At 40.6% G+C, this 21,446-nt stretch overlaps 1 protein-coding gene across 1 annotated transcript in view; it reads right to left on the bottom strand.

The window, feature by feature from the left end:
- Positions 1 to 21,446, bottom strand: part of CACNA1D (calcium channel, voltage-dependent, L type, alpha 1D subunit) — a 228,120-nt gene that overhangs the window by 46,249 nt on the left and 160,425 nt on the right. Inside the window, exon 40 of the mRNA XM_015418841.1 lies at positions 18,106 to 18,236. Within this exon, the coding sequence (XP_015274327.1) occupies positions 18,106 to 18,236 (131 nt within the window). The remainder of the gene's footprint in view (positions 1 to 18,105; positions 18,237 to 21,446) is intronic.

Below are 21,446 nucleotides of genomic sequence, written 5' to 3' on the forward strand. Positions count from 1 at the left end.
GCATCCTTCTTTAAAAGGCTTTTTTTTTTTTTACAAAACTTTCTGTAAAATTCTAGGATCAACTAATATCCAGGAATAGATAAGATAAATCACATAATTTCCAAATAACATATTTGTTTGGACAAGTCATTAGTAATCAACTAGACAAACTTTAGAAATTATTTTGTTATAAGAATCCCACTTTCAGCACAGATTTTAGAAATGGAGTAGGCTTAATTACTGCCAGGCTGCCCTTCCTGGTTTGGAAGTATAATTTTAAGTTTTAGAAGTGAATACTTAATGCATTTGCAATTAAAGCCACTTTACATAGACACAAATACGCCTTACAATCATATATACATTGTAGACTAAGTTGTTACCATGCTTGCAACTTGCACTATGGTTGAACATTAAATGAAACTGATTTTATTCCTATAGAAATTCTAGTCTATTAGCACAATGGAAAAATATCTGGGTTGTTTCCCCTTGGGATTTCCAGACTCTGTATCTGAAAACTTCACAATCAAGTGAATGCTTACACTTTGATAGATTTTAGGAAACATGCTGGTATTTTTAGGAAACATGTTTTATTATATGAGCCACAAATGTGTACCTAGTTTTTTAAAACCATTCAGTACTATGTTAGTTTTCATTTACGACAGATAATAGTGTCCGCACTGCCTAATATCTGCATTTGTTAGTATTAAAACAAACAAAAACTGTACATTTGTTCCCAGACAACTTCAGAAATAATATTTTAAAAAGACCACATGGATCAGAAAGACAAATATAATCCTAACCAAGCAACCTAAGATGGTAAACACCTGCAGATACCATGGAAACAAGTATTATCTTTTAAAACCAAAAATATCAATGGTTGCTGCAATCTTTCGGGCATCACTTACCTGCATTGGTTGCCAGCAAAGCAAATGAAGCATATACCTATTCTGATCATTTTACTGCACACGTAATCAAAGCTAACAAAATAAAATGCAACACAAAACTGACTATATAAGTGCACATAAACCATAATCACACAACAAAAACAGAGCACCTACACTGTAGCAGTGAATATAAGAAACATAGTAGTCAACTCGGGTTTCTGAAGCACCACTTCTCATCACGGAGCCCATCCTGCTAGTCCGATCCCTAAAGCTTCTCTCTCCCTCTACAAAGGACTCTACATGCGAAGCTCTGTTCACCAAAGCCCAATATGAGCAGAGCAGGCCAATGAAGCTGAAGTAGAGTGACGTACCAACCCCATTTCCATCTGACAACCACTGAAGTTCTAAATTTCCAGCACTGCATCCGTATTACTATTGCAGTAGTTAATTGGGGGCTTTTCAACGCGGCAGAAAAAAACAGCATTGCCGTTTTAAAGAGAGCTATGCATTTGAGATTATAAACAGGCAAGTGCACCTGCCTGTCTCTCTGTCTGATTGTGTTATATGCTGCTTTATAGCAATGCAAGTGATTAAACAAACAAGTATAGATAATCCATATTATTTTCTCTGGGGGAAATGTAATTAGTGGGCAGCTCTATGCTGAGTATTAGACATTAATAATTAAAGTCATTCATGGTCTGCTACACATCTGTTCCGCAAACAATTTGATGAGTGTGGGACATCAATGTAAAATTATTTCCATCGCTACTGACATATTTAATTGCACTGCTGCCCCCAGACTACTGATTCTGTTGTTGCTGTACTCTAAATGATATTGTTCGCAGTAATGTAAGCAAAACACCAAAGATATATGTTTAGTTAAGAAATAAATTAATACCAAGACCCACTTCATACACTTATCTAGAGCATCTCTTTTCTGAGACAAAAGGACAGTGTGAAGAGTTTACATCCCACATTAAGGTTAAAGGGAAATGGGAACATATACACCTATGACAGGAATGTTTTACTGGAGCGTTCAACCTGAGCCTAAGAAAAGACATCACATTTTACTTGCTCCATGGGATCTGTAACACATCTAAACAGTGCAATTGGGCTACAATCTGGTTCCGATGCAAGCTCCTATCCTCTTACCCAGGGGTCGTTTTGTAGAAAAAGAGCTAGGGGAACTCATTAGCATAACTCATTAGCATATGCCGCACCCCCTGACATCACCGGAAGTGTGTCATAAGGTAACACACCCTGCCCCCAATGGTCCCAGCCGCCACCACCGGCCTTGCAGCTCCACTGCCAAGCCCCATGAGGGGCCCGGCGGTGGACCTGCAAGGCCAGCGGGAGTGCGAGGAAACCCCGCGAAGGCCCTCCCTGGCCCCAGGCAGGCAGGGGTGGGGAGAGGCAGGGAGGAAGAACCTTCCCCTCCCTCTTCTCCTGCCTCCTCTTGGCTGACTTAGGGCCGGAAGCGGGGCAGCCGGAAGCAGGGGGCGGAGCTTCATCGTGTGCCCCGCCCCGTACCTCACCCGGGGGAACTGCGATCCCCCGCGATCCCCCCCGAAATGACCTCTGCTCTTACCACATGAGCTGCTGTGTCACAATCTTATTAATGAAAGGGTTAAAGAATCTGTATGTCTGTGTACAATATTTTGCTTCCTGCATGTGGATATACACACTAGGGGTGTGCATTCGGTATAAACCAAACTGAATAAATATCCCAAAAATACCTTATTGGTATTTTTGGGGTATTTATTAAGCTGAATACAGATCTGTATTTGGCTACTGATATGGCTCAGCCCCCAAAAAACCCTGATTTTTTTTTGGCTTTTATTTGCCAACTCCACCACCCCAGCTGATCCTCTTTTGCAGCTCCAAGTTGCAAGAGAGGATCAGCTGGGGTGGTGCAGAACTCACAGTTCCTCGCCGCCTTAGCTGGGGCTGGCTGGCTTCTCTTGCAGGTTGATTTAAACCCGATTATTTCCCAAATCCCAATATCATACCAATAATGGGATTTGGGAATATCAGAAAATACCAATATTTTTCAGGTTTTGGGGGGAGCACACCCCTCATACACACGATAGAGCTATGACCTACTCTGACGTTGCTTACAGAGATATTTGGACCATGAACAACCTCAGTCTGAAAAATTATTTTTGATGGTCCTAAATTATTTCAGTAACAAAACGGGACTTAATAAATTGGCCTCATGACTGAAACATGTTTGTTTTTAATTGATCTTTTTTACTATTTGTTATGCATTAAAGCGCTTTGTTAATTGAACACATGTAAACCCATTTAAACATGTAAAGCGGAGCTGCGGTGGCTCAAGTGGTTAAGACGTTGAACTGCAGGCTGTGGAAGGTCAGTAGTTCAGCAGTTCAAGACCCAGGTGCCGCATGATGGAGTGAGCTCCCATCTCTAGTTCCAGCTCCTGCCAACCGGCTCAGCCCCCAAAAAACCCTGATTTTTTTTTTGCTTTTATTTGCCAACTCTACACCACCCCAGCTGATCCTCTTTTGCAGCTCCAAAGAAATTGCAAGTAGATAAATAGGTACCACTTCGGTGGGAAGGTAACAGCGTTCCATGCGTCTTGGTGTTTAGTCATGCCGGCCACATGACCACAGAAACGTCTTCAGACAGCGCTGGCTCTTCGGCTTTGAAACGGAGATGAGCACCGCAACCCTAGAGTCGGATTCGACTGGCTTTCGAGCACGGGAACCTTTGCCTTTAAACCCATTATTATTTATTCTGTTATTAGGCCTACTGTCAACCTTCTTGGTTACCTTTGTATGTTAAGTGCCATGAAGTCACAGTTAACTTATGGTGACCCAATACGGTTTTCAAGGCAGAAGACATTCAGAGGTGGTTTGGTTAGCAACCCTGGGCTTCCTTGGTGGTCTCACTTGCAAGTTCTAACCAGGACCAACCCTGCTTAGCTTCTGAAATCTGGCTAGCCTGGACTACCCAGATCTAAAGAATCTACTTCTGTTGCAGTCGGTCAGTTTGTTTGGGTTTGGCAATTATTCAAATTATTCTGTTATTTCCTTGGTTTGTAATGATTTTGTGGGATAATCTGAATGCGTAGCAGCTGCCTTCTGGCAAGTTATAAATCTGATCTGAGTGCTAGTCTGAATGCTGATCTGAGTGCTAGTCACTTTTTTTTTAACAGGAAATTCTCAAGAAAGATGTTAAGTGACTTATTTTGTAGAAAATGTATTTTAGACTTATTTCTAAGTCATAAAGTTTCTGAAAATCAAGTAAATTATTTATGCTCTGGATAAACATGAACTCTTTGGCTAATTGTAGAATAATAATTTTAAAAACCCCTACAGACGTAGTGCAGCTTGAGCACCAAAAAAGGGGGTTCTACTTAGTAAAAAGATTTTGTAAAAACGTGTGACATATGGAACAGCACTCAAGAGATTACCAATTTGGGGGGGGGGTGCTAATAGGTTGCAATTAGAATATTGCAACTAGACCAGAGTATTCTCAACTGTAGAACTAGTTACTTTGAAAGGCAAAGTTTTTTTAACAGAAACCTATTCTGCATGCTTAGTTTACTCCTGATTTTCTTGGCAATCAACCCTCAAGCACTGAAACCATTTTGGCCAGGGTTCTTCTGCACATCTGCCCTCCCTGTGCATTTTCTTCCCCACGTCTTAAATCATGAGGGTTTTCAAGGGTGGGTGATGTCATCATTAGTGTCGTCAGAGAACTTCCCTTATTTTTTTTCATTTTAAAAAGTCTCTATTCCCCTCCTGGGCAGAGATATACCTTTCCCCTTATATCACCAAAAGGGAAGCATTAGAGACTTGCATTTAAAAAAATGAAAGCTGGGAATTCAGAGAACCTGCTTGAACTATCATTTCAATTGGTTACCAGTAGGGGTGTGTATTCGGTACCAACCAAACTGAAAAAATACCCCAAAACTACCTTATCAGTATTTTAGGGGTATTTATTCAATCGAATGCAGATTAGACAATCTGATTTGGCTACCGATATAGGTGGCCCAAATAAAAGCCAATATTATTAGGCATTTATTCTGATGAACTGTATTGCCTAGTTGCAGTGCCATGGCAGCGTGACTCAACAAGTGAAGGGAGAAGGCATTTAGGCGGTGTGCCACGGCGGCAGCACAACTCCACAAGTGAAAGGAAGGCATTTTTAATGCCTTCTTTTCACTCCCGAAGTTGTGCCACCTCAGCAGCATGCCTCCGCGAGTAAAGGGAGAAGGCATTTAACTTCCCTTCATTCATGGAGGTGTGCTGCCGTGGCTCTGCAAGTGAAGGCATCTTTAAATGCTGAATAAATCCAGGTGTTTTTTTTACTATTTACCTAAATTTCAATATCATACCGATATTGAAATTCGGGAATATCAGGAAATACTGATTTTTTTCGTGTACAACGAACCCGCATCTGAAAAAAGCTGGTCTATTTCAAAGTGCAGTTTTGACCTTGAAACTCTACAGAATCTGCACCAGGAATATGAACCTGACTTTCATTTGGAAAGACCCTTGTGAGGGTAAAATAGCTCAGTGCCACCTGAAGTGAAATGGGAAGGACCATAGGTTAGGGACTTCTCAGTAACGGTAAAACAGCTGTTGAAGTTACTCACACTTGAGATTCATTTGGACCTTTTTTGTCTACATTTAGGTGTCAGATAAAAATCTGATTAAGTCGCTGCTGTTTTGATATGTGGTTGCTGTCTGATTTTTGCCTCCTTGAGTTTTTAATAATCAGTAAGTACTGCAACTATGTTGGTTTTAATGCTGCTGTTTTTAATTTAATATTGCTAAATAGTTCATTTTCCTTATGAAGTTAAAATATTAAGATATTATATTATGAATGTGATACTTCTGAAACATGTTGTGAGCTATTTTTAGAACTGGGGAAAGTGAAAGGTAAATATCATAAATAATATATGAATTATAATTGACCAAAATATAATTTAATATTGACATTCATGCTGATACATTCCTATGTACATTGATATATTTCTCACAGTTTATGGCACTTCTGTTTTATTTCCCATCATTATGCAGTTATTAAACTAAAGCTTGTGTTTATTTTTCAAAAATGCATTTCTTCACATTTCAAAAACGTAAAGTAATTAATAACAGATGAAAAGAATTAAAGTAAAATATAAAAATGGTCTATACATTAAACACTTTGCAAACTTGTAAAAAAAAGAAATGAGATACAAAACAACAAACCACTCTTTGTTGTAATTTACCTCTCCATAATATCCATTATTCTATTTAAGTATCATTCTCTGTATACAAGGGCATTAACAGAAATAATTATGGGGGAAGAACAAGGCCTGTTTCTCAGATCTGTAAATCTGAATTCCAGAGGAGCATGTATATGTAATATGTTCCTTTTTGCTATGTCATTTTCTGAGTTTTTCTTCCCTGCCCCTCCCTCATACTTTTGATGTATTACTGTAGGACTCAAACAGTGCCAACCTAAGGAGAGTGCTGTATTGGCTCAGGGAGACAGCTGACCCTTGCACCAGTTGTGAGCAGGTGATTTGACTACTACATAAATTAGTCTGCTCTGGATCCATCCTTCCTGAGCTAAGACAAAAATGTGGGAGCCAGAGGCTAAAAAATTGTGAGCTACCTCACACTAACTCAGCTTAGAGGGAACACTGGTAGAACCACTGGTCAAGCACTTGGCAGGAGCAAAGCACAAGGAGAACAAAGTCCACATTCCATGGCTGATGTTTCTCAACTTTCACCCCCAACAGGTACCCTGTCTCTTCCACCAGGAACCAAAGGGGTGGCCATGAACCAACAGGCAAGCAAGGCACCCTTCCCCTGACCCCCTTCCTCTCCTGGCCCAATGGCACTGACAGCAAGCGGCCTTGTCAACCAAGCAGCTGGGGGCCCCAGGTAACCCTCTCCCCTTCATCCCCACCCACAAAGGAGTACGGGGGGGCTGGTCCAGGACAGGTGCTGTGGGATGGGGCCAAAACGGTTGGCTGTGCACTGGCCTGCCTTGCCAGTGCACAGAGCTGCAAGAGGGCAGACAGATAAAGGACTAGGTCAGGCTACAGTGTGGCTCTCTTTTCCCCCTAGCAAGAGCACACACTGGCCTTGCAGGGACAGGAGGGAAGGCCAACCTGTCCTCAGAAACAAGGTGGGTTTGGGGGTGGGGCCGAAGGGAGGTCAGTAGCCGTATTTGATTTTCCACAAGTTTATCCAGGGGTGCTCACCCAATAGACCTCTGACAGGTGTCATGGATCCCCTGGGGACTACTGTTGTCTGATAAGGCTGCCTTGCATTGAGTCAACAAGGGAGGCATGCCCCTCTGAGCCAGATCCCGCAGCCAACAGTGGCCTGGATGAGGGGGGGAATATGGCCCCTGGCAAAGGGCCCCTGGCTGGCACAGCCCATCCTACCCATCTTGCCATCCATGTGGGTGGCAATTAAGCAGGAGCAGCTGGAGAGTCATCATGAGTGGTGTGAAGCCTTCTCCATGGGACAGCAATGGATGGAGAGACTGACAGCATCTGTCACAGCAGCTGCCGGGTACCTGGAGGGAGTTCTGTCACAAAGGACATAGGTGCGCAACAGGGGCATATCAAAAGGCTGCTGGGGGACCTGTCAGAGGCTGTCCAAGCACTGTGGTATCCTCCACACTGCCAGCTCCCCTCCTATTCTGCCTCCAGCAGGGATGGTATGAGGGTTGGCATGGGGACACCCTTGACAGTGGGGGTGACCTGCTGGATGATGCCACCACCAGTGAGCTGAGGGCACCTGCAAATTCATGTTGTTGTACAATGATGGGCCACCGTCCTTTCTGGCCCTTGGGCACCCTTTGCTCTATGTATGCAGTGAGACAGCTTGGGGCCCCCGCTGGGCAGACAGGTCACACACCCCTCCCCACTGATAGGTGCCTGATACATCTAATTGGAATTGGCCCCTTTAAGTGCTGCTGACAATGAGCAAGACTTCTTTGACCCACCCCTCTCTGCCCCCCACCAGTGAAAGATGTTTGGCTTGGCCCCCTTGACACATGACCTGCCTGCCCTGTCATGATGCCCACACCTAACAACAACATCAGCATGGAATGCAGTGGTGCAATTGCCACAAAGGCTACCACAGCAGCGCCCCCCAAAACAGCCCTTTTTTCAGGCTGGCTGACACATACCTTTCTCTTTGGGGAGATGACTAGTGGTGGCACAGCACAGGCTTGCTCTGTCCAGTGCTTTGAGTCATAATTTAATTTTTGTTTAGAAAGACATTGATTCTTGATTTCCATATACTTCTAATTGTTTTTTTTCAAACAAATTAGGTGTTTGAAAATGGACAAGTATGTAGGAAAAAGGATCTCACAGAGATGATTCTAAGGGCCAAAACATAAAGGCTGTGGGAAGATCATGCACCAGTCATACTGGCATTTTAAAATGGTTTATAGCTGCTGTGCAAGGCCATGATTCTGATTAAGGCTGTAGTACAGGGAAGAAGTTTAATCCTTTTATCCATCCTTGGCTTTCCTGAATTGACCCCCTCTTTTATTAGCCATAGAATGGGGTGGGGAGAGGTGAAAAGAGAGGATTCCTATTTCCATTCCACAGCTAATAACAACTGCAGGATGGAATGATAGTTTCAACTAGTGGAAATACAGTAGTGTAGAAAGTCTCACCCATGCCTTAGGCCCAATTCAAACGGGGGACAGCACACAGCAGTTATTCACTTTTTTGAAATGTCGGAAAGACTCAATCATGTCTGTTTTGGCCCAAAGTCAGTCTAATCAGGGTTATCCTTACATCTGCTTCTTCAGTATTTTTGCTTTCTTTGTTATAGCTGATCTAAGTATTGCTATTGTCATCACGGTGTCATTTCATTCTTCAAAAGTGCAAGTTTCGATTTGACTCTTAGTTATCTGAGGCTCCATCGTGATATTAAAGGAAATATATCACTGAAGATGTATGTCGGGTATTCTAATGAGTGTAAACAACTGTTTCAAATACAGTTAAGACCAGTGGGAAAGTGGTTCGAAAACTCCCCTACTTCATCAAGCAGCAAAGCTTCCCCCTCTGAGAATTTAGCCTGCTCTCATAATGCTTGTAAAAGGGAAGGTACTGCTCCCACACAAGGTCTCTCTGTGCCTCTCGGGATTTCCCAGTCTGGCTGTCCACATGGCTGCTAAAAGCTTCAGACATTTGAACCTACCAACGAATCTTTAATCTGCAAGACTGATCAGACTGGTTCTGGAGGCAACAGCTGATCCACAACACTGATAAAGACAGCAGCGGCTCAGCACTAGAAACACCAAACTGAAAGATCTCCTACAACTAACCCACAACACTTACATTCAAGAACGTACAGGAAGTCATTACAGAGCCACAAAAAAATGGCTAAATTATTACAAAACCTCCCACATTTTAAAACAGAACTCTACAGATGCTCCTGAAAAACAGAGTAGGAAATAAACACTTCTAGAAATGACCACCTTGCCACAGTAACTACTGTGATGTGTTATATATGATGCTGCCATTAAAAGTCTTGCCACAGTAACTTCTGTGATAAGACTACTGTAATGTGTTATATATGATGCTGCCATTAAAAGGTGTTCAGAAATTTTATCTAGTTCACAATACTACAGCTAGAATGTTTACAGGGATTCACTGTATCAAGGATATTTCACTGGTGCTCATAATCTGGCTTTCATTTTATTTCCTGACACAACATTAAGTGTCGATGTTTACTGCTCTTTGCCAAAGGGACAATTTTGCTGAGGACACTTTGGTTTGAACTAAACAATCATTGAAAGTCACTTTCTGGACAAGAAATTATTATCAGTGAGATAATATTAAAATCAGTAATATTAATTATCAGTGAGATAATAATTAAAATCAGTGAGACCCAGCTGAGCTCTGAGCAGGAGCAGGAGCAGGAGACAGAGGGGTGAGTGGTTTTTTATTTGCTTTCTATAAGCCAATTTGTTCCTCATTGTGTGACCTCTGAAGAAGGCCTAAACCGGCCAAAACGCGTCAGGTCAAGTCCACGTTTTTTGGAATTTTGATATGAGGTGTAATTGGGCCCCTATATGTTTTTTAATTGTTTACAAATAAATACATGTATTTATATATATTATATATATAAAGTTTCAATTGTTGGCCCTCTACTCTGTTTGACTTACCTTGTTAGGTTCTTGTCCCAGCCTTAGCACATGGCTACTGAAGACAGAGCCTTTTCTGTGACTGTGTCCCATCTATGGAACTCCCACCTGAAGGATGTTTACCTGATGCCATCTCTGTCATCTTTGGCAAGCCAGGTGAAGCCTGTTCTGTTTGCATGGTTAAGTTTCCTGATACTGTAGTTCTTACTTATTTTGAATGTACTGCTATTTTTATTACTGCTGTTTAATTGTTTTAATGCTATTTTAAATAAAATTCAATACTTTGGTGCATCTCAGACTTCTAACCCAGCTAGCTGGTCATGAGAAATGCCAAGGCTGATGATATTCAAAAATACTGAAAGGTTCAAGAGAACCCATTGGGAGATACTTCTTTCAGTTTCTAGGTGCACACTGTTCATTGGGGTGATAAAGGCAGTTTCGGTCACCAACCTGGGTCAGAAACCAGGATGAAACAATTCCAAATAATCAGTAATATTCAGGAATCCCTTGAAGTCTGCCTCTTTGCTCAAGTACGGAACATCAGAGACTGGCTGAGACTTAGTCAAATGGCCAAGATCAAGCAAAGTCTTTCAGGCTGTTTCAAGAATGTTGGGATCAGCCTTTCCCTCAAGGAGATAGTTAAAACCTCTTCCATCCACAACGAAGCAATCTCTTCTGGGAGCTCTCATCAGCCTATAAGGGCAAAGATTAAGCATGGAGGTAGAAAGCCTAATCTTTCCAAGAATCCTGGCCATATCCTCAGGCTGTGCAAACTGAAAGTTATCGAACAAAAGAGGGCAAGCTCGACCTCAAAGGGCAAGCTGACTTGTATCTCTAATCCAAATGGTATTCAAGTTAGAATGTGTACAAGGGACTTTATCTGTAATACTTTGCAAAAGCTGCCTGTGGTTCTTCTGTCTCTCTCTGTGGCCCAAGTTGTAACCTTCCTCTAACCACTCAACTCAACAGTACTGTACAAATGTGATAGTGACATAAATGCATTATAATCACCATGGAGTAGAAGAACCCAAAAATGACTTCTCGCCCATGTCCAACTAGATTAATCACAAACTTTTTTGCACCTTCATTCAAGATGTGGTCCCTACCATTTCATTATTTCCAGCTCCTCAGCAAACCTGACATTAGATCAATCTCTCCTCAGTAGCAGAAGCTGTTGAGGAGTGATTATGTCCATTGCCCAGGTCATTTCCCTACTTCAGAGGCTGACAAAGGGTTATGGCTTAGTCTAACCTATCTCCATGCTTTCCAATGTTTTCAAAAGGAGCTAAATTCTAGGCTTCAGTGAGTTTTCAGAGACTGGGACTTTTCTTCTATAGAGGCAACTACTGTGATTGTTTCTCTGTGGAATAGTAACCTTAAGAAAGCATGAGAAATCATGATATCCAGGTGCCTCAACCCACTTGCTTTGAGACAGGTATCAAAACTAATGAGGAAAGCCCAGCTGAATTCAAGGAGATACTTCTGGAAGGAGCTGATGATTAGGGAAGAGGAGGCCAAATCTCTTCTCCCATGTTCCAGTTGGCAGGGCAGCACTTGGGACTCTCTTACTGCAGATGTTCTAAACCAGGGTGTCAAACCTATGGCCTGTGGACTACAACTGGCCAACACAGGACTTTAATCTAGCCCACAGCTCTCTTCTCCCCCCCTCCCCTACCTTTCCTCGCCCTTCTGAGCTGCCTCTGAGTGCAGAGAGCAGGGCTGCCAAACTTCCCTTGTCTTCACTGGCTTCTTCTGTGCCCATGTAAGTCTGCTAGTTGTTTATTTGCTGAAGTTTGCTGGCTGAGGGGGAGGGGGCTTGGTTGCAGACATTTTGCTTCTGGGTGAAAGCTTTTATCTTGCATTCATTGAGCTAAGGAGCCAGATGGGTCTGCTAGTTATTTGCTGAAGTTTGCTGGCTGAGGGGAAGAAGGCTTGGTTGCAAACTTTGTGCTTCCCAGGGGAGGCTTTTCTCTTGTGTTCATTGAGCTAAGGAGCCAGGTGGGTCTATCCCTGGCACCTCTAGTTAAAAGGACCAGGCAGTGGCTTATTACGAGAAAAACTTCAACCTGAGAGACCCTTGAGAACCACTGCCACTCTGAGTACATCTGGGGAGGGGAAGCTTGCAATGCCCAGCCATTTCATGTTTTCCCCTGGATCCTAGGCTCAGAGTATTGACCATGAGAGCAGGCTGGGGAAAGCGTTTGCTCCCCACTCCAGGCAATATGGAGGCATGAGGCGAGAGTTGCACTGCATCTTTAATTGTGTTTGTCTGTGTCCTTTTATCTCTGCTACTTAGTATTGCATTTTATGACAAACATGGCCCAGCCCAACAAAGTTCTATTTATGTAAGATCTGACCCTTATAGTTTGACACCCCTGTTCTAAACACCTTAGGATACTGGATCTGCAGATGTTCATTACTTCAGATGGATCTTGATCATACATGTATTCATCTGGCTGCCACACTGTTAGCCTGTTCTTCCTCCAAGGATCTCAGGGCAATATTTAAGTTTCCCTCCCCTCTATTTCATCCTCACAGCAACCCTGTAAAGCAGGGCTGTAAGCTGAGAGGTTGACTGGCCTATGGTCACCAAATAAGCTTCACAGCTATTGGAATTTGAAGCTGATTTCCAAGTCCTAGTCTAACAAGCTTTGAATAGGGCTGCCTTTCATTAAATATCCTTCCCCCAAATTATGAACAGATGCACTTTTTCATTTCCAATATAAACTACGTGATATAAATGGAGTGCTGAATTACGTCAACAGCTGGCATCTCCTGTATGCATTAGAGAGCTTATCTCAGTAAAGCACCTTGGATGAAACAACTCATGTCCTGGTCAAAACATACTCAGATTAGCAGGTGCTGAAATATATATAGTTCTAATAGAAATCTGTCCAGCCAATTTACTTAACTCCAAGATCAATTACAACAACTAAGAGCCATCAGTAACAAGGTCATTATTGTGTATAATGATGTGCTTTTTTGTTTTGAGTAACAAGTCAAACATCTGTGTAAGATGCACCGCCAATTCCTGACATAAAGAAGGTTTTCTGTAACAATATTAGTATCGTGGCACTTTGAAATTTTGTGCATGGTTTTTCTTGTTATAATACTACAGCATAAAATTTTGTACCAGCTGAACCTGGAATATTACCCTGGCATACTACTACTACACAAGTATTTCAGCCTTGGCAACCCTTTTTGCAAATCCATTACAAGTTGGAATCTTAGAAAGTATCTCGGCATTTAAGTCCAATCTAGAATTATGGAGCAAAACAGCAGAACACCGGAGGTGGGGGTGGGTGTCTAATCAAATATGTGCAGTCACATTCCAGATAATCTATCTCTCTTTATTATCAAACACACAAGCAAAACAGAATGTACTGGGATCGGCTTTCATGTATTGACCCATTTTTTGAAATGAAAATGAACTGAACGAGTTAATTTTCTTTTTATTCCCTTTTATTTAAAAACAAGAAAAAGGGGGCTTTTAAAATGTTTTTAAAAATGGAAACAAATGTATACCCCGTGCACTACCACATAATAATCTTTGGTCATTCTAAAATGAACTCATTGTATCACAGAAGCTTCATGTAAGGCAAAACAAAATCAAATTTATCATTGGGCAGACTAGCCAGTGCCTCTGGCCTAAATATTTTAAGGGTCTTGAAGGGGAAATTCAGTCGAATCCCTCTTTATTGGCCAAGTAAAGTAAAACCTTTTACTTAACTCACCACTTTGGCATTTGATTGATTGTAATATAGTATCTCCTGTGAACACAGAGCTATTGAAGGGAAACTGGTATACATATTCAAGCCACAATTCTACCTTTAAAGTTCAGACACCAGCTTGACCCATAAGGGCAGCAAGGAATATGTTAGAAGAACACAACGCTGTGCCTCTATTGAACAAAGAGATGTCACACTGAAACTCTCTATGAACATTTACAACACAGCTGTTTGCCTGAAATTTGAATTGCACCACCTGTTTTTAATGGGATGGGTAGGAAAAGAATGATATGAATGCATTATAATGCCATATAGTTATATATAAAAGGAATTTCTAACATGGTCCTTTTCTAGAAAATAAATGTTTATAGTACTACTATTAATGTGACACCAGCTTTAAATTATTATCTTAAAAACAAACAAAAACAAACAAAAAACCTAAAGGCTTCAAAGAGTTCTGGCTTTGAACTATAAATCCCACTGAATGGAGTCAGGTTTAAAATACCACAAGTTTGGGAGTCTGCTACTCTGATCTTAATAAACATTTTAAAAACCAAAAAAAAAAGATTACTGGCTTTGTACCTGACAGAACTGTAATAGAAGTATTCCACGGTTTTGGCTCCTACCTTGTGTATTGTGGCCCTTATAGTGCAAAAACCCCTGAAGTGTTACGGTTCAAGTGTACTCCATTTAAAATAAAATGGATTTCAGCCAGTGAAAAATGAAATAGTGTAATTGCCTCTGAGAAGCCATCAATTAACAGGACTAAATAACCTTTGGAGCACCTTTTTCAGAAGACTGGTTAAACACAGAAAATGACAATAAAGGACCTGGTGACGGTTCATATACTACCAAGATAACATATTTGGTAAATTGAAAGACTGTTTTGCTTTCCAGATAATCATTATTTTTCTGTTGTGCCTTACACTGTGTCACAGCATATCTTTTACTATCACAAATATAAGAGGAATGTGGAAGAAAATATCAGATGCCAAATTTGCATGCAAGTTTAGAAGTCAGATTCAAAAAGGGCTCGAATTAGTGGGTTACAATAGAAGAGCACACTAGCAAAATAACATTTTGTCAGATAGAATCATAGAATCAAAGTTGGAAGGGACCTCCAGGGTCATCTAAGTCCAACCCCCTGCACAATGCAGGAACTTCACAAATACCTCCCCTGCACACCCCCAGTGACCACTGTTCTATGCTCAGAAGATGACCAAAAAAAAAACCCCTCCAGGATCTCCAGCCAAACTGGCCTGGAGAAAAAATGCTTCCTGACCCCAAAGTGGCCATCAGGATTTCCCTGGGTGTGTAAGAAAAGGGCCACAAGAAATAAGCACTGATGCAACCCTTCCTGCCCTCCCTCTCATGATCTGCCTAAGTTCACAGAAGGTTAGGAACATAATGTTAGGTACATAACTGGAAGCTACTTCCAGAGTGGATTTAAATCGTGGAAGTTGTCTCAATTTCTATACTACAAAGGAGCCATTTGAATGAGATGCTTTCCCATGATTGCACAGGTTATAACCTCAGAACTGGTACCATGAGAGGAAGAAGCAGTGAATTCAGTGGAAAAGAGCCATGTGATCAGACTTTACCTTCACAGTCAAGTCATTAAAACATTTCTTCAGCCATGCTGGTGCTGCTACCTCAAAAGCTCCCATGTGGCCAGGGTTCCATTTAAAAGAATCCACAGTTTATCATTCAGTAGTTGTATATTACAATTTTTTATAGGCAAAGGCAACACAGCATGCCCAAATTTGAATGGAAAATATGACACAATGCTGTGATGGCCACAGGGATAGCTGGCAAAGATGGGCAGCTACCTTTCTTGGCTAGGACACACAGCATGTAGAAGTTTTCATGAAAAATAGTTTTCTGTACCATCTGCAATATCCCATCCATGCATATGTGGTCTAAACAACTTTGTGGTAATGATTGCAACCAGAAGCTAATTTTCATCTTCATGTCATTAATGCCTATGGTGCTCATGCTATTTTTAATGAAAATTCAAGTCAATATAGAAAAATAATTTTAAAAACTCTTCAGGAAGATACGTGCTTCCAAGTGTACCTACATGTCATGTGGACAGTAAATCTTCATTTTCCTCCAGTGCAGCAAGAGACACACAGGCTCAGTTCACATGCACCAAAATATCATACACATCATGGTCTCTTGGCCACAGACATATATGTGCCAATAGTTTCTCTGTGGTGATTTTCATGACAAGAAAGAAATATTTTTTGCCTGCCATACTCATATATATCACATGAAGCTGCTTAGTCCCTTATATACGTTATTTGTTCCTCCAAACGGCTGCAGCCACAGGATCATATAAGGGATTTTACCATGTATGAATTAGACAGTCTAACTGTTCCTCTGCCTGTGACTGCTGTTATCAGTAATCCATAATCCAACATGCAGATTTCAAGAAACTACCACTTGAACCTTTCTACCAGATACTGTTTGAAAGTCCCTTAGGATCTTAGGTCTGTTGAGAAACTATTGAAAGTAAGAAAGAAAATTAAATAATACATCTAATAGCCATTGACTTTTATTTAGTTCCTTAGAGCATTTAACAGCCTTCATATATGTTACCTCGGCAACACTGAAAAGTAGGTCAGTCAGTATTAGAGTGTAGATTGGGGGCTGATACTGAGATATGATGACTTGCCACAACTCCCTCATCAGCTCATGGCTGAGGTGAGATAGTTGTATTTATTCGAAAACACATTATTAGTAACACACAGGAGAAATCATAACACCTTCATCAAAGGTTATAAAAGGCAGATTTCTTTCAGGTGTTTAAAATGTATCAGTCTTGAGGGCATGTGACTTGGAAACTTTTACTGATTCAACCAGATTATACCTACATTTAAAAGAAAGCTATAAAAGGACACCAGGAATGGTTATGGCTACTAAAGAGACAGAAATATGTATTTTGTGATTGTAGATAGAATCCCTCATGACTGGAACAGGAGGGAAGACACTCCCCTGAAAGAGAAGCACTCTGAACAAATATCATGCACAGTCTGAGAGTATTTATTTGTAGGAACAAACTTTCACCATAAAAATAGCTAGGACAGCTATGTAATTTATTGACAGTAGAGCTTGCTGATGATGACTTGACACAACCCCCTCATCAGCTCATTACGGCTGAGGTGAGATATTGGGCATATGAGGGACAGTGGGAATACAGACCCCCCCCACTCCTCCTCAGTAAAGGTGGCTCTATGGGGGTCCATTAAGCATGCCAAGCATGCCAACAGCTTCCTTCTAGTATTACAGATATGCACATACACATACACATACACACACAGAGGAAGGAGGACAGTGTTCCTGGGCCACCAAACCTATTTGCTCCTTTGTCTGCTGACCAGTGTTCCCTCTAAGCTGAGTTAGTGTGAGCTAGCTCACAGTTTTTTAGCCTCTGGCTCACACGTTTTTGTCTTAGCCCAGGAAGGATGGCTCCAGAACAAACTAATTTATGCAGTAGCCAAATCCCTCGCTCACAACTTTCATGCCAGTAGCTCACAGATTAGAATTTTGGCTCATAAGACTCCACAGCTTAGAGGGAGCATTGCTGCTGACAGTACTGCCCTCACAAAAATTCAGGGCTTGGGTGAATGGGGAGTTTCTGCCCAGCGATTTTGCCTAGACATGTTACTATTAGCCTGACTTGACTGAGAATGAAAACCCAGTCTACACTTTATCTCAAAGCTCAGGGCTTCTCCCCTCCCCCATTTTATCTTACAAAAACTGTGAAGTAGGATAGACTGAGAAAGTGACTGTCCCAAAGTCACCCAGTGACTTTCATGTTGAGCAGGGATTTGAACTCTGGTCTTCCTGATCCCAGTTCATCAATGAGGTACGGCGAAAAGGGTTTGTTCGCACATTTACTGTCTTTTTCTCCCATTGTCTTCCAGGGCAGAAAATGTGTCTTAAAATGACTTTAAATGCCCTTTAGAATGTTCATTTTCATACTGAGACCTTTGGACTTGCAGAGGGCAAGAGAAATAGATTGCTTCTGCAAAGTCAAACAGTCAACCAAAAGGGATGTGTCATTTTAATTCACATAGAGCCTTCACAACTCTTTGCAGATTACAGCTTTAAAAGCAGCAGCTTTAAGTCACCTGTGATTTTCCCAAGGAAAGGATTTGCTACCACTTAGTGGAAGTTTTATTTTAAAAAGGCATTTGGCACTTACCTTATAACATACAGAACAATGTGCTTATTTCTTTCTACGGAGGAAGACCCCAAAGTGTCTCAACCAATTACCGTCCTCGTAGCTGCTTATTTCACCCACAGCCATTTACCTGTTTTTCTCAATAAACTTGCAAGATAGTTAGTTAACATATAGAAAACAAAATCACCTGTAGTGCAACTGTTGTGTTCTTTGCAGGGTGTTTCCCCACCAGTCCTTGTTCTTTCCGTTTCTTGAATTTCCTAAAGTAGTCCTGTATCAGGAAGGTGGCATAGAACTTCCCCACGGTTACCTCATCATCTAAATGAACAGACCAGACAGATCTCTCCCAAGTCAGCAATATTTCATCAATAGCTCATATAAACTCTTATCCAGTTCAGGAAAAAGAAACAGAATGGGTGCTAACAGCAGTAGGATTTTTACTTCTATTGAAACTGCTGAAATCTAGCATAAAGCCATTTTTAGCACGCAACCTAAGCTTAAACAACAGAAGCAGATGTAAGCTACTTCTTGAGAAAGGAAAACAATTTTGTACTGAGGTTCAAAGAATATTTTAGAATGATAATATCTGCATGGAATTTGAAGTGCCAATTTTGATCAGTTTGAATGGGTGTGTTATAACGAGAGGGTTTTGGGGGGAGATTTGGTGCCTTTTCAAGTAACCCCATCACAATATATTCTATTTTAATTTATTTTCTAAACAGTTTTGTGCTGCCTTTTCATCCAATCAGGGTCCACAAGGCAGTGAACATTAAAAAAAACATTAAAACACTGAAGCAATAGGGATCTGGATCATGGGGAGCAGGCTTCAAGCCTTTCCTCCACTCCACTTTCCCAGCCTGAAATTGCTCCATGCAACTGCTATTTGGTCTTTTGTAGCAAACATGCAGATTCTGAAAGGTCTTTCACCAGGAATACTCTTTGATTAGGTCTTTGGAATGGGATAACTTTTGCATTAATTATCTAGTTTTACATTAAACTTGGGCTCATTTTAAAGGTGATGTAGCAAGGTGATGAGACTATGATGTACAGGCCCAGTTCTGCCTCTCTGCAAACAGCCAATGAGAGCAGATGGAATGCTGGGAGAAGGGCTGGCAGTTAGAGCCATTTGTTCAGTTTTAAGTAAGCTGGAATAAAAGCAGAAGTGAGGGAGAGAATAGGTGATGGGACATTTTAAATTCTTGTACTCTCTTTGCCTTCATTAGTTAGTTAGTTAGTTTTATTATTACGGTCTTAAGACCAACATACAGAGTAAGCATAATATGTGAGGGAGGTTCATTAGTATTTCCTATCCTGTTTAGTTTCAAACCTTAAGAAAGGGGTTATTAATTTGCTGGAATATTTTTTACAGTGTTAGTTTCAATTACCTGTACACACCACTGACAGATTGGGAGAGGGTTTTTCAAACATTATATGACATTCCAAGGATTAACATCAATAACATTAAATAATAAATGTCAGGGGCAATACATCCTGAAGTGGACTCTATTCCTAAATGGAATAATAGCAGGGTAGATAACGTAGGGCTGTATGGGATTTAGTATTTTATATATCATTGGCAAGGTTAAACAATAGTATACAAAGCAAAATATATAAACCTATTTGATTGAAAGGTGCTTGGTTGGGAGCCCAGTCTGTTCCATGCTGTCTTTTAATAGCACCATTATGCCTGCTCTGTTCGTGTGACAAATGCTTTATCAAAAAAGCATTTGAATCCATAGACTTCCACTGACCACAATGTAAAAATTTTTGAGGGGGAAGGGTGATTCCTAACACCTCAGGATCAGGTCCTAAGAACAAAAATATACATTGCATTTCTACCATACTTATTTAATATCTGAGAATATTTCTTTTGGTGTGTACCCTCTCCTGATGGCTAATTCTCCTTTGTGTTGAAATTACATAAGAATGAGTTTGTTGTTCTGCACAAAAAATTCAATATGAATAGGGTTCTTCATGTATTCAGTGTCAGAACTCTCTCTCTGAATACAATGGTGAGGTATATACCAGTCTAAAGAGAAACCATTATTAAGTGTACAAGGGAACACTGTACGGTTAAGGTGCTGATAGCCTGGGTGTTTCACTCTAATCAATGGACCTTGTGTCCAAATAATGGTCAGAATCCAAAAGGGACAAAAGAACCCATAAAATGCATCCACAGAGCATTTTCTTCTGTATAAAAATGTATTTTGATGGTTGGTGTTGTAGCTTTGCTGCAGCAAAAATAAGGAAAAGGCTATCTGTGCATACAGCTCTCATATGTTTTAACCTGGAAATCATGGCTAATGTATTTAGAGCCAGGGTGGATGTTGTATTAGGATAATTACTTGTTGCAATATGCCCATGATCGAGCCCCCTGTCAAAACGCTTTCCCCATCCTTGTTATTATTTCCTCTGAAATATAAGAAGAGCACCAAAAAGGAAATAATATATAAAATGATTTTTGGAAAACAAACAGAGAGGATGAAATGAAACACTTTCTAAGAGACAGTAAGAGCCAAACTTGCTTAAAGTGGGCCTTAAGCTGGCTTCTCATGTTATACAAGCATTCTGCACCAGTAAGTGTGGAGGCACACACAGTTTCACAACTATTCGTAATTATTTGAACCATAGTGAAATAGCTGTGTGTGTAAAAGTAACATATATGCTTGCTACATGTTTTGTGGACTTTCCAATCCAATCTTTAACTTTTTAGTATGAGCAAGACAGAGACTGCTATATATGTGAAGGAAAGCAGCTAAGCAGAGTGATCATACATTGAACAGGGTTGAAAACAACATTAAAGGGAAAGTCAAGGGAATGTATTTCAGCAAAACAAATTCTGGAAGAGGGTATTAGATAAACTTCTATAGGCTTTGAAGGGTAAAGGATGGGGAATTCAGAAGAAACCTTGTAGTAAAAAAAATAAGAACATGGACTTTAGTGGCTTCTCTGTCCTCTTTCCATTTAATATTGGCAACATTAATTCATTCTAAACTGTAATTTTTGAAAAAGTGATTTGACATTGTAAATCACAAATCTATTTCCAATTATTACTAAAGTAAATGGCTTTTCAGACACTAGTAATTCATCATGTTAGTATCAATTATTTCTTAATTAAATTTACTTATCACTCAGAAACAAATATTTGCTATGCCATGAAATTAAGTTTGTTCAGATCGTGTTTGGGAAATGTGATACATAATTAAATACGTGAAAGAAACTGGTGGGAAAATGTAGTTTGGCCAAATCAAGGACTTTATATATAATGCTTCATGCTGACTTTATCTGATATCAAAGATTAAAGTGTGCTTCACTTATGGTATTACTTATATTGCATATTTTGTATTTTGTGTTTTCAGTAAAATGTCACATTTCAATAAGTACCAGCAGGCATATTTTTTTCTATATGCCAACTATTTTATATTCCAATTTCAATAGACAAGGTTCATTCCTTTTTCACTATTGCTTATGCCTTACACATGTAAAATACTTTGTGCATTCTGCTGCAGAATTTGGCACTACTCTGTT

Source organism: Gekko japonicus, unplaced genomic scaffold (genome assembly GCF_001447785.1).
Source record: "Gekko japonicus isolate JY-2015 unplaced genomic scaffold, Gekko_japonicus_V1.1 scaffold1549, whole genome shotgun sequence".
In the NCBI taxonomy this organism is placed as follows: Eukaryota; Metazoa; Chordata; class Lepidosauria; order Squamata; family Gekkonidae; genus Gekko; species Gekko japonicus.